This window comes from Neolamprologus brichardi, chromosome 5 (assembly GCF_056152115.1).
Source record: "Neolamprologus brichardi isolate AB-2024 chromosome 5, ASM5615211v1, whole genome shotgun sequence".
NCBI classification, from domain to species: domain Eukaryota; kingdom Metazoa; phylum Chordata; class Actinopteri; order Cichliformes; family Cichlidae; genus Neolamprologus; species Neolamprologus brichardi.
The window spans coordinates 17,536,586-17,550,737 of record NC_142108.1 but is presented as its reverse complement, the minus strand read 5'-3'; the positions used below and the strand labels follow the sequence as shown (position 1 = coordinate 17,550,737).

Sequence of the window (14,152 nt, the reverse complement as noted above, 5' to 3'; positions counted from 1 at the left end):
TAGGTTTACTTTCATTGATTAGTAACAGCATATTTAGGGCAGATAATGAAGAAAATAAAAACGGGCCACCTTTTGAGTAAGTAAACTGATGTTTTGTTAAGCAGACGGACTTACCTGGCAAGCACCAGTCCATTAACAATGACATTTTTGAAGGGTGGTTTCCCAAACAGGGCTGTGGAGAGCACCAACAGTGTGTAGAACCTACAGTGGGGTACACAGACAAGTAGGTCAGGGCAACAATAACACAAAATTAATTTGTCCTCTTAGGTTGGACAGAGATTTTAAAATTACACTCTTAATAATATAATTTCATACAGTTAAAAATAAATGTATGTCATATTTCAGCAACACACTCATCCGAACTGTATTTCCATCTGCCAATGATCTTTTCTCATGATTTCCCTAAATTAAATTACTCAGGGAGCTCTCTATGTGGTGACTTCTTATGTGTCACTCATCAGTTCACTCATTCATCTTCAGTTTACCATCCTCTGGTCTGGTCAATGCCTTCAGCAATGAAGTCTGCTGGGAAACTGTCCTCAAACTCCTTCCTGTTTTCGAAGGGGTAGTGAACCTGAGCGTAAGGCATACTCCCACTCTCGAACCAGCAGTCAAACACCTCTGTGATCCTCCGCAGCACGCCCTTACCACGCCGTGAGGGGATTGTCAGATCATCGATGCTGTGCAGATAAAGCAGAAAGAAAAAAATTAACCAGCAGAAAATAAGAAGAAGCAATTACAGCTGAACTTCTGTTTCATTTTGAGTTTGGTTAGCATCACAAGGCACTTCTTAAACAGATGTGCATTACATGGAATAAGGTTTTGAGGCATTTGGGCTGCAGACCAGAACAAGGATTTTATAGGCTTTCACTGTTGAGAATGAGGTTTAAGAGGAGAACAATGGTAATATAAAGCTGGCTCTTACTGGATTAAGCTTTTTATTACAGCTTTGGGTAAAAAAGGGTATAGAGTTTTCTTTTCTTTTTTTTCTTTTTTTTTTTTTTTACTGGTTTACTGATCTGGTCAGATTCAGCCAATAAATAAAATTGGTTATTTTTTGATAAATTAAGCTAACCTGAGACAAACAGATGCACCTGAATATTCTCTTAATTATCAAGTGTCAGATAGCAAGAAAGGCCCCAAAACCCATTAAACATTTATTTATAAGAGCAAGAACCAAAAACATTAACCCAGGATGTCCAAAGAAAAATCGATTAAGCAGTTACATAAAAGTGCTTTTCTATTCTTAAGAAGCCTCTTTTTCAATTTACTGAAGGAAGGATGTGAAAAATAAGTGAAGTTAACATATTCTGAGCAGTACACTCGCTCTTATTTTTGTAGGTTGTTAGGCAATGCAGGCAAAAGTATAATCTTCAGTATTTGGTCAGGCCACATGAGCATCTTTTCATAGTTTTTGGTTTGTTTGTTTTTTTAAATAAAGAAAATGATTTATTTAAAAGGTACATGTTAAGGACTGGTTAGATCAGAATTAACTGTTGATGAACTATGTCACATCCATGGTGTAAGTCATCATCTACAGTTGGGTAGATGAATCTGAGGCAAAATATTAACCTTGATTTCTATCATGAAGGGCCGGGGTGAAACTGACGGGACATTTTGGCATCATCTGGCTCCACTCATTCCAAAAAGGTTAGATGAATATAAAAATAACATGCCAATTATATGCTATGGCCTTTGAAGTGACTGGATCTCAACCAGGTGCACACTAATGGGAAATTTTGGACCAACATGTTAAGCTAACAAATTCAGCAACCACCATCAAAATACCAGATGAGTAAAAACATCTTTTTGAGAAACTGTGTTAATTCATTGATTAGTGTTCAAGAGATTTGGAGAATCAATGCCAGGGTGCACTGAAGCTGTTTTAGTATGCCTCTAGGGCTAGTTTTTAATGATGCACCCACACTGAGTTGTGCCATGGATCCAGGTTTTTGGGTCTTGAAAGATGAAGTGTATTAAAAGTCAGGTTATTTAAAGGTGTGCGCCTAAGGTTCTTCTAGATTTTAAGTTTTTAGAAACATTACAGACTTTTCAGACATTGAAAGACAACATCCAATTGACTCTAATCTTGAAAGCTGCTAAAATCATTCAGATTACTGTTACAAACGTCATGCCCTGCATAGAAAAACAAACATGGAAGCTTGGTGAAAGCAAGCCCTTTCTCACTCATCAATTAAAGATGGCCAGCCCTGTGGAAGCGATTAAAGGTAATTAGTAGATGAAGGGTGGAAAAGAAAGGTGATCTATGCACAACAACACCCGTCTGGTTCAGGAAGACAGGTCACATTCGAGGAATCTGATGCAGAATTGAAAAATAAACTTGCACAATGACACACACGACCTCACAAAAAGGTATCACCGTGCGTCGATTCCTGTACAGTCTAAGGGTGTGACTCACTATTACAGTAGTAACACTGAGTATGTGTTCAACTGGATAGCTGCTAATTTGTGACTTACTTTTCCCGATGCAAATCAGTCACTTTGATTCCAGTCAGCTCTTCTAGTTCAGCCATGGATCCAATGCAAACCACCTAATGAGTATCCACACACACAGAGCATATCTTCAGTAAGCAAAAAACCCCACATTCATTAAATTTTTATAAATATTAGAAAGTTAATCAATTATATAACCAACTGATCAACAGGAGAACATCTCACTTACCAACTAAATATAATTTGATGCTTCTCTGTTTTGAGAATGTACCAACTTTCTTTTTTTCTAGCATGAAAAATTATTACTTTTGTTTTTTTGGTCTGACAAAGAATTAATCTAAATAAATTAAAATATTTCACACTGTCTGAAACCACACTTTAGGCCCTATACACCAGCCCACTGAAATAACAAAAAAGTGAATTTATATAAAGCAGCAGATGTAAGCATTAGATTAAGTGGATAGATGCAATTTTCTTGATGATAATACAGAGCAAACAACCTAATCACTTTTTATTTACCGTGCTCCTTCTGTTCAAATCGACTATTATTATTTGGCATACTCCTTTATTTGTTTTCTTACAAATTTTAATTAAAGAAAAAAAACACTGCAGTTGTATTAAGTACAGCTATTAGCAAGCTTCACATTATATTAGAGAAATACATATTTGTGTTGATTGCAGTATACAATACAGTGCATTTTGTTTAAATCACAGCTGACACAGTTAAACAACTTTAAGTAACAATTTGAGAGCTTTGGTTTTTAAAAATGTAACAAGTGCCTGCTCTCAATCTTCTCTGATAGCAAATTTTAGATGTTTGTACTGTTGCACGGAACTTAAAACTAGGCCTACACAGCTCCCGAGTAACTTTACCTTCGAAAGTATGGTAAAGTGTGTTATCTGGTCTCCCCAGAGAGCTAACCTGTAGGCTCCGCTCTAGTTTTACTGGAGCACCAGGTAACATGGCCCAGATACACCACCGTCAAATGCAGAAGACAGAATGATAAAAAAAAAACATACCCAAAAAGCCAAGAACACAGAGCGACAGAACAAAAGAAAACAGTGATGATGAGACTGAAGTTGTACTGAAACATATAACGCTCGCTCACGGCTTCAGATTTGGGTGTGTCATTTGTTGCAGTGGGTGAGTGAGGGAGGCACCAGGGAGTGCGAGTGTTCTGGAAACAGTCAGAGCTATTTCCAGCAAGCAGGTCGCTGGCTGTCCCTCTTTGAGCCGGGGGACTAACACTTCATTTTTCAAATGCTCAAACAACCCAATTCTGACATCTCTATTTGGTTCAGTCTACTTCACATAGTCAGCTGGGTTTGGCAAGGAGCGTCCATAACAAAATGGACACTTACAGTCTGGCTCGCTTCTTCACTGTCTGCTTCTTTTAACTCATTCATTTATTATCCTCCCCTTCTTTCACCTCTCATTTTTCATTTCTATTCTGACCCCTCTTTCTTGCTGTGTTTTTCAGTAGCTTATTTACCCTCTCTCCCAAAAACAGAAGCCATTTGTCTTGAAAGAGCTTTGACGTTACCTCAACTGGCATGAAAAGAAACCAAAGACATTTTAGTTCATGATTATTTGCTGTTTACATTAATGAATCATTCATGTGTTGAGTTTCTGGAGGCGCTCTATAAATTGCTTAAGGGTAGCTAACTGCAACACGGAGTCACGCTACACTCTCTGGCTTGACACCATGGTCACCTCGCTCTGCCATGCCAAAAAGTCTCTGCTACACAAGCCTCCACATACACAACAAAGATTTTAATATGCTAAATTATTAGAGAAACATTTTCACAGAAGCAATTTCTGAGAAGAACTGATTTCTGTAATATTGCAGCCCCAGTCTTCTATAATAAATAAAGTGACAGTTTAACTTTTCAATTATTGCCTCTGTTGCTTAGCCCAGATTGAACTCTGAGCGCTACCTCTTTAGAAAAGAAGAACTATTTTGGTATTTGGTAAGGACACAAAATGTGTGATAAAGTATAAAGACTTATCATCAGCATTAAGTACTCTACTAAAGAGTAAGAAGTGGATGTATGTGTTTTCCTGACCTCCTCAAAGTCATCGCTGACCCAGATGGGGATTGGTGTGCCCCAGTAACGGTTCCTTGAAATTGCCCAGTCGCGTGCATCTCTCAGCCAGTTGCCGAAACGCTTCTCACGCACAAACTCTGGAACCCTGCAGAGACACATTAATATACGTTTTATAATTAAAGAGAAATACATAAAAAAAAACAAAAAAAACAAGGACAGTCAGGCCTCCATGGCCAACAACGGGGTATTTTTGCTCGAGATGACAAAACATCCAAATAATGAATAAACATAATATTTTGAATACTTTAAGGATGAAAAAGAAATATACATTTATGGCTCTGAATGATAGATACACAACTCCCTCTGTAGACTCTGTAAAAAAAAATGTCAGAGTATAAAAAGGGAATGTCTGGTGGCTGTAACTGCTACTTGAGTAGGCTCAGAGTATTAAAAAACAAACAAAACAACTAATTTTTATAAAAAAAAAATGTATTGTGACATTTATACTATAACATTTTTACATTTTAAACAGACATCACAAGAAACTTAAGACATTATACATGTTGTCTTTGTATAACAAGTTTTCTGAAAATTATATTAAAATGCGCAAATGAGGCAATGCCTCATTAAACACACTAATTAGCATATTACAAAAAGGGAAAAATGCAGTGAAATAAACGCCTAAATTAGTTCTTTTGATTAAATTTTGGGAAGCAATTCTTCACTCTTGCTGTTATCATTCTGTCGACCCCGACACTCGTTACCCTCTCCACCCTGCTTGTGCTCTCTTTTTCACCTCTCTTGTACCTTGTCCGTTGCTTTGAATGGTTGACCCTACGTATTTAAACTCCACCTTCACTACCTCTGCTCTTGGTATCATCACCTATCAATTTGTCTCCCTCGCATTTACATATTCTGTCTTGCTTCTACCATTCACCCCTCTTCTCTCTGGAGTATACCTCCACCTCTTCTGGCTCTCTTCCACTTGCTCCATACTCTCACTACAGATCACAAACATACATCTGCAAACATAACCTACTGAGACTTCTGCCTGACCTCATCTGTCAACCTGTCCATCACCACTGCAAACAAGACTGGACTCAGTCCCTTATGCAATCCCATCCCTACCTTGAACCCATCTGTCACTCCTCCTGCATATCTGACATCTGACCACTGCCTCGCTGTCCTCATGTCCTTCAGCAACCTAACATACTTTTCTGCCACTTCAGACTTCCTCTAGCCGAAAATATCAAACTCAAACACTGCTTGTAAAAATTAATTATTGCCCATAGGATTATAAGGGTCACCTTGATACTTTTAAAATGACATCTAGAACAATTTAATATTTTACCATTTATGTAAACCAGAAGTAACCATATTTCTTTGTCGCCCAGTCGTTCTCCAAAGCGTACAATGATAACTCTTAATGAGATTATAAAGTACACTATATTTTCAAAGTATTTGCCTCCACACTCATATGATCTTGAGTGATGCCCCTTTCTTATTCCATAGGGTTTTGTATGATGTTGGCCCACCCTTTGTAGCTTTAACACCTTCAGCTTTTATGGGAAGGCTTTCCACAAGGCTTAGCATTGTGTTAATGGGAATTTTTAATAATTCTTCCAGAATCACATTTATGAGGTCAGACCTTGATGTTAGACAAGAAGGCCTGGCTTGCAGTCTGTGCTCTAATTCATCCCAAAGGTGCTCTATCATGTTGAGGTTGAGGACTCTGTGCAGGGCACCAAATTCATTCATCCATGTCTTTATGGACCTTGCTTTGTGAACTGGTGCTCAATCATGTTGGAACAGGAAGGGTCCATCCTCACACTGTTCCCACAAACATAGGAGCATGAAATTGTCCAAAAATTCTCAGCATGCTGAAGCATTAAAAGTTATCACTCCAACACGCGGCATGCTTTACACCACGGCATCTGAGAGTTTGCACTGCACTTGATGATGTAAGGCTTGGATACTGCTACTCAGCCATGGAAAGCCATTCCATGAAGCTCTCTGTGCACTGTTTTTGTGCTGATCTGAAGGCCACATGGAGTTTGAAGGTCTATAGTGATTGACTCTGCAGAAGGTTGGGCATTATGCACCTCAGCATCCACTGACCCATTTCTGTGATTTTACGTGGCCTAGCACTCCATGGCTGAGTTATTGTTGTTGACCATGGAATATTTTGAAGCGTGGAAATTTCACAACTGGACTCGTTGCACAGGTGGGATCCTATTATGGCAGCATGCTGTAATTCACCGCCTTAAGAGCGACGAAGCATACTGCATGCATAGGTTCTTGATTTTAACACCTGCACCCACAGAAATGATTGGAACACCTGAATTCAACAATTTGGATGGCTGAGTGAATACTTTTGATAATCTAATGTATATTAATATGAAGTGAACACAAAAGCTGTGAAGGACATTTTAACCTAAAATTATTAAGTCATCCTACATTTTGATAAAAATTCAACAGTTACTGAGCTCTGAGTTGATGAGCTTCCCAGCAACTAGAACCAGCAAAACTGATAAAAGTGTTTCTACCACTTTGATGGTGTAGCCTGTCAAAGCGATGATCATATGTATGCAGAGCCTCCTGACACACTGCAGTCAAAGACAAATCTGTTTTGTAACTAACTGTATGGCCTCCAGCAGGGAAGGAAATTTTAAGAGATGTGTAAATTAAATTTTAGACTTGTGAATATCCTCTAAGGTCTATTATATGGAAACTGTATACATTACTCTTCAAGACACAAACTTACCCATACCCTATATATTACTGTGCAACACAGTCTCTCACAAGAAAATATTATTCCTTGCTGGCATCTTTACTACTCCTTATTTTCAGCCCAGGATATAAATTTAAAACTGCCCCTTTATGAAGCTCAACTGCAAAGGTTAACATTCCCTCCGAGGCATCTTTCTCTTTTCTACCCCCTTTTCTGCTCTTTCATTTTGCCACTATCTCCAAATCGCTCCCTCTTTCACTAATTTTTTTCTGTCCCCGTTTCTTGCCACAGCAGTCTGTGTTGCTTAGGAGAACAGTGCAAGGGGCTATGGGGGGGGGGGAATATATTGGCCTCAGGATCCACACGCTAAGCAAAGAGTTCATCAATTCCCATTTGTAGGAGGCATTTCTATTTAGGCTCCTAATATATCAATTTAATGATTTTTTTTCCTTTTGCTGCTGCTGCCCACCACCGCCCTCCACCCCCTATTCATGCTAAATGTAGAATTTAAAGTGTCCTATCTTGTGCTCGAGACACACAGAAGACTTATTAAGGGGGGGAAAAAAAAAAGGGGGGGGGGGGTAAATAAGACAGATGGACAAGGCTCAACTAATCAGTTCAAAGCTATGTAAAAGCATACTGATAACTGGTGGTTTGACTCGTTTACAAAAATGCAAAATAGTGCAAAGGTCTATTAAAATGATCGAGTGAGCTATTCAGGGTGTTCCCTGGCTATCACTCAGCTTTAGCTAGGATACGCTTTATTGGACCTCTGATCCTCATTAGATAACTAGCTAAGAAAATGCATGGATCAACAAACAGGAATATTAAACTGGAAGGCCGCAGTCACACAGGCCTAGAGACAGGTTGGTAGCCCCCCCACACTCTCCAGACTTTAGTCTTTGAGCTGTTTTGAAATTTGACAAAAGTGTGATACAAACCAGAGCACGTTGGCCTAAATAAAAGTTGTTCAGGGGACCAGCAGCAAATACATTTGCAGCTACTTTGAAATCAGTAAAGTTGTCGTGTTCCATGCAAACTATGGGCAACTGTGGCAACCAGCAATTAAGCAAAGCAATCGCAAGGATTTTAGTGTAGCACACTAGACTTCTTTGCAATCAATTTTACACTAGTAAATGGCACCAACTTCTAGTAACAAAATACTCAAACTCCTGATTATTTACACAAGGTATATTTCACACAACTATATAAGGTTGTACCTTATGTATAGTTCAAGATTTCCCCACTGTATAGGTATTACAGAACGCTATAATAAATATATAATTTCTATACTAATTCAGACTTATTATTCAGTGTTTGCAAAGCAAAGTCTTTAGCCCATGTTCCCAAAAAGGTCAGTTCTTATTATAAACAAGTATGTCTATCAAGAATGTCCAAATTTTAAGGTTAAGCAGGAAAACCACTCAAAAGCTGCTCAAGTTTAAAAGTTAAAGTAATGTTGTTTTTAAATAAGTAGTGTAGCTAAAGTTAGCTACATTTTTTAGAATTAGGAGGTTTTTATACGTTTGTCACAATAAAGACAAATACTAAGAATTAAGTGTGTCAGTGAGCACATGAATGAATGAACTCAATGAATACCTGAAAAAATGAAAGACAAAAAAACACAGACAAGAAAGAAAAAAAAATAATGAACTAGAAATATAATACTTGATTCTTAATGTATTTAACCCAAGTCTTTTTAGGCTAAGCTGATTACCTATTACGAAATAATGTGCTAAATTCACATGTCAGTGGCTGAGCTGTCTGCACCTTGAACCTCAAAAGAAATCAGCCACCCTTTGAGCATTCAAAAATTTAGTCGTTCATTTATTCTGACAGACGGGCATCTGGAGAATTCAAACCGAGCTCTCTGAAAAAACACTTAGCCTTTGTCTGCCCTGCACCATTTGAGATAAAATGAACAAATCACTTGGAGAATACATTAACTAGCACTTTAGAACTTTGCTTTCTCAAGTTTTTTTAAGCCTCTCATCAGCTAATATGAACTTTATATAGATGTATTGAACTCTACAAGGACTTTACTTTCATTAGGAAGCTGATGAGCTGCAACCCTGACTGACAGGCAGACAGCCTTTATGGGACAAGAACTTGAGTTTGAAAATGGAGTCTAATAATAAAAAAATAAGAAGGTTATTTATATTTTTAATATGTATTTATACATAAAAATACGTTTAAAATATCAACCTAATAAGAAATCTGCATAAGAATGCAGCCACACTAACACAGCCAAGTTAAAGTTAGTGTCAATGTTGCATGTCGTTCAAACACCTTTTAACTTTATCTTTTTACTCCAGAGCTAAAACAATTTGACAGAAAATTTTGATAAGGAGCTTGTTTAAGTTAAATTTTTGGGACAATGTTTGCAAAAAAACCCCAACAAAAAAAACAAATAAATAAATAAAAAATGGAGGCTTGGGTTACAAATTCCTCACTATTTTCTGAGGACATAACTGAGTAAAATAACAACATGCAAATAATAAACAATTTTTTTGTTTTAAATCACTAGCTTCAGCACTCATGATTATCTCAGTTGTGCTCATCTATAATAAATGCTAGTTTTGTTGGGGTTCTCATTTTAAACATGTTCAGTACATATTTGAAACGGTTTAAACATGTGTTGATCAAGACATATGATAAAGTTGGAGGCTGCAGTTTGTAGTGTGGCGAATAGTTTTACACTATAATCACAGGTGTTTCTATTATAATCTTGGCCATAACTCGTAAATCGTTAGAGTAGCCAAAGCAAGGATTATTCTACTGTACATAACCTTTAGCTAGATGTTCCTAAAAACCCTGCAACACTAGTACCTCTTAGATAAGGACCGTAGCCTTTAAAGTAGTGTGTGCGTTTGTCTCAGCTTCTCTGTATGTGTGTGTCTGGGCGTCTTCACCTTCCTAGCGGCTAGTCATTCATCTCGGTTTGACAGTCCCATTACTGGAGGCAGCTACTGTGGCTCAGAAAAGAGCATTGGGAGCACCAGGGGTAATACCACTTAGCAAAGCCATCATGCTGATGCCTACGTTTTCTCCATGTTCTGCCACTGCAATTAGCATCATGCTAATGTTTTAGAAACCACCAGTCCCCGTTGACTCATGTTAAAATTCCTTGAGAAAGAGTTTAACACCATGTCAGATATAGAAAAAAACCACAATCAAAACAACTTCTATTTAAAATCTAATTCTTTGCCATTCAAAACTACTATACCCAGTGATAGCTGCTCTGCAGAGACAGTCCAATAACTTGATTTAGTAGTGCAGAGGAGGGCTGTAATTGTTTTGGGACTCTATCTGCTGTCTGGCATGGTTTTTAAGAACACTTGTTTGGCAAGATGCTCACAGCTGCCACTTCACTGCCTCCAAGCCAGTTATCATTTTTTCAGAAAAAAAGTTACCAATAGCATTTTCCATTGTTGTCCAGTAGATTCTCCACCATGTGCTCCACTCGGACAAACCAGCTGGGGACGGCTTTGTAGATGAGTGGTGTGTCCGATCTGAAAAAACAACAGCAGATTTAAAAAAAAAGAAAGAAAAAAAAAAAGGACCAAAGAGGCATACCACATAAACTTTAACCCTGTGTGGTGTTCATTTTTTGTACTTGTGCGAGCGCTTGACAGCGACAGTGTTTGGACGAAAAAAAGAACAAAGTAACAAATAACATATGTATGTATGCATTATTGTAGAGTCTACCTTACAATATAAAGCGCCTTGAGGCGACTGTTGTTGTGATTTGGCGCTGTATAAATTAAATAAATCGCATCATTTTCCTTTTGGTAAATACTGAAAATGAAAGACCAAAACACTGCACAAAGGTTAAAACGAAAACTTTACTTATACTTGAAAGTGTATTTCTATTTTGAAGTTGAGACATAAAGCTGTTGGTCTTAAATCAAACAAAAAGATCCTGTACAATACAGACAATATATTGATTTCATTTATATTTACTGTCAAGCCATAAAATGTAAAAACAATTTATCAATCTTATTAATCTTATCCTGCATGCTAAACATTGAACTTCACACATTCTACAACAAAATAAGGCCAATGGCACTCAAAGAGAAAATATTTCATTGAGTCAGGCTTAACATTTGTGACAAAAATCTCCTGTGTCCAAAAGTTTGAGTTTTTCTTCAACTGGTGCTTTAAAAGCCCCGTGGTGAAAGGCAAAAATTTAAGCTGTTAATTTGAGTGACACAGAAAAGGATGCTGGAGGTAACATTAGCTTTTCAGTTTGAATTCTGTACATGTCTCACCTCCAGCAGAAGGGGTAATTATGCTTGCAGGAGCTGGCATTGACGAGGCGACTATTCTCCTTCAGCCACTTGATGATATTTTTGTCAGCGTCCTGTAACAGAACCACCAAACATGAGACATTGTTTAGAGAATGCTTTATAGCACAGAATAGGGCTGAAGAGCCACGTGTCAATGTCATTTAGGGTCAAAGATTTTAGCTGGCTAGGCATGGACAGATGTGTGCATTTACACTTTAAACTACAGCCAACTGTCATGTCACAACGTACTGAAAGAGTCTGGAGTAGTACATCTGTTCATCATAGCTGCAAGGTGAAAAATTTAAAAATCCATGGAGATCTGCCAGGGCTCTTCAGCTCACTTCAAAGTTAACTTTTATAAAATCACTGTAAGGTTTGCTCTTTGCACCTATGCACAAAAATGAATTCATCAATTAATGAATAAGCATCTAACAATAAACACACTTCAGATCATGCAATAATTGTATCTAGTTGAATGAAAACTGCAGTGAACGTTTTGTGTTTTTAAGTACACTATTTGTGTCATATCGTCTTTTTTTAAAAAAACCTGCAGCACTGTTTTTTTCTCAATAAATAAATATTACATAAATACAATATCTCAGCACTGTTAAACATTTAATAGTAAAAAATAAGTGGCACAATGTCATTTTATGCACTGTATAAATTGACAGAATTAAATCAAGTCCTTATTACAGACCACAGAGAGTATAAAAGACAAACGAAGCTTGCGGGCAAGACAAATGATGTCACCATGGAAAAGCCTTAAACATGCATTGTATCAATCTATGACCACCACATGGAGGTTGCAGCAAAACTTCTCATCCTATAGAAGTCTATGAGAAAACAGCTGTCTATCCTGGCCTCTGTAAACACTTTCCTCTTGACCTTAAGGGCTCACTCATTTTGGATTATAGTGAATAAAAAAATTAAGTCAATTTTGTAAATCTTGGTCATATCTGACAGCAAACTGGAGGATTATCTGTATGATGAAGCTGCGCGTTCATTGGCTAATGAGAGCCACTCACTGGCTAATGGAGATCCACTGAGCATGCAGTTTCACAGTCTCTTCCCTCCTCTTCACATCTACTCAATGCTACCAAGAAGATGACTGCAGCTTCGAAGCTGGACTTCACAAACCGACAGGTGACAGTTGCATCCATTTTTTATACTGTCAAGGTCACCATACAGTGGACAATAGTGAAATAATTTAAAGTTTAGTTCTATCAATTAAGGCTGCAGTAATTCATCGAGTAACTTGAATAATTTCATTATAGAAAGTCATCGGTGCAAATTTCTTTGCTTCGAAAGATCTGTTTAATCCACACCTCCATAGCACTCAGTTGTCACCATGTGAGCAGTTTAATGTGGAGCCAGAGTCCGCCTACACAAAAAGGATGAAGAGCAAAGAGGCGGAGCCTTTATTCGGGCAGGCACTGGTGTATTTTTAAAATGGAAACCAGTGAATAGTTCATTCAACTGTTATTTCTCATTAATAAGACAAAAATAAGTTTTTCTCCAATTACTCGACAAATTGAAGGAATAATCGATTGAATACTCTATTACTGAAATAACTGATATCTGCAGCACTACATTATATTATGCTCCATAGTATTATATCAATAATAACTGTCTCTACCTAACATATTTCACATATCCTAATAGCATGTTATTATGGGACGTTTACTGAGCAACTTTCAGTTTTTACATTTTATTTCTTAGAAGATTTTCAGTACACTTCAGGGCTACCATACCTTTAATACTTGGTGAAATAGACCTTGATCAGAGGAATTCTCTGGAAACTTCAATATGAGTATGACTTTTCTTGCAGAAAATCCAAGGTAATTTTGCAACCAAGGTTAGTCTACCCATACAACTATGAAAAATGGAGCTCAGTGTTTATGGCAAACAGTCTAATATGGGGTCTTATCATCCCATATTTTATGTCCCTCTAGCCAAGTGCAATTCACAGGATGCTCATAGATACGACTTTTCAGCAAGTGCTTGGCAGGTGGCCGTGACCTCTTTGCAGAGAGTTCCCATGCCAGCCTCCCACCCCTCTTTCACCCAGGGATAAATTTTGTTGTGTCCTGACCCATGCTCATTAAAGCATCAAGATACACCTGTGATGTAAAGATGCACAGGAAATTTGGCACTGAGAGAATGAAATAATTTCACCACCTGGCCAATTCAACATAAATAAGACTTAAGCAGTATGTTATAAAATTACTCACATGCTTGTGATTTCTTTGTAATTAATCTGCATCTGATTTAAGGTTCCAAAACACTCATTTATTTTCTGTTTGTGCATCTTACGGTACTTACCCCAGCTACACAACCAAACCCAGTTTGCACAGATGAAAATAATATAGGGTAAAAGTTTAGATTTGCATAAAAGTTAGTCCCATTGTGACACCCACAGTATTTACAGTTTATTTACAGGATAATGAAGAATCCAAATTCAGTGGGCTTGACTTGGTCAGATGCTGCATTTTATCACCTTTATAGAGAGGTTGCTATAAATGATGAAGGAGGACTGTGAGAACATTATTTCTAAAGAAACACCACATGAGCCCAATCTATTTCTGCATCATTTGAATTTGTAGAAAAATCATAGTAAAAATCTAGGTTT

General features: G+C 37.5%; 1 protein-coding gene across 1 annotated transcript in view; it reads right to left on the bottom strand.

Moving 5' to 3' along the window:
* The window catches only part of iars1 (isoleucyl-tRNA synthetase 1), a 56,655-nt gene that overhangs the window by 21,857 nt on the left and 20,646 nt on the right, over positions 1 to 14,152 (bottom strand). The window contains exons 12-17 of the mRNA XM_006783280.3: positions 11,506 to 11,597; positions 10,648 to 10,746; positions 4,522 to 4,648; positions 2,479 to 2,552; positions 486 to 680; positions 115 to 201 (exon numbers count right to left, since the gene is read on the bottom strand). Of these exons, the coding sequence (XP_006783343.2) occupies positions 115 to 201; positions 486 to 680; positions 2,479 to 2,552; positions 4,522 to 4,648; positions 10,648 to 10,746; positions 11,506 to 11,597 (674 nt within the window). The remainder of the gene's footprint in view (positions 1 to 114; positions 202 to 485; positions 681 to 2,478; positions 2,553 to 4,521; positions 4,649 to 10,647; positions 10,747 to 11,505; positions 11,598 to 14,152) is intronic.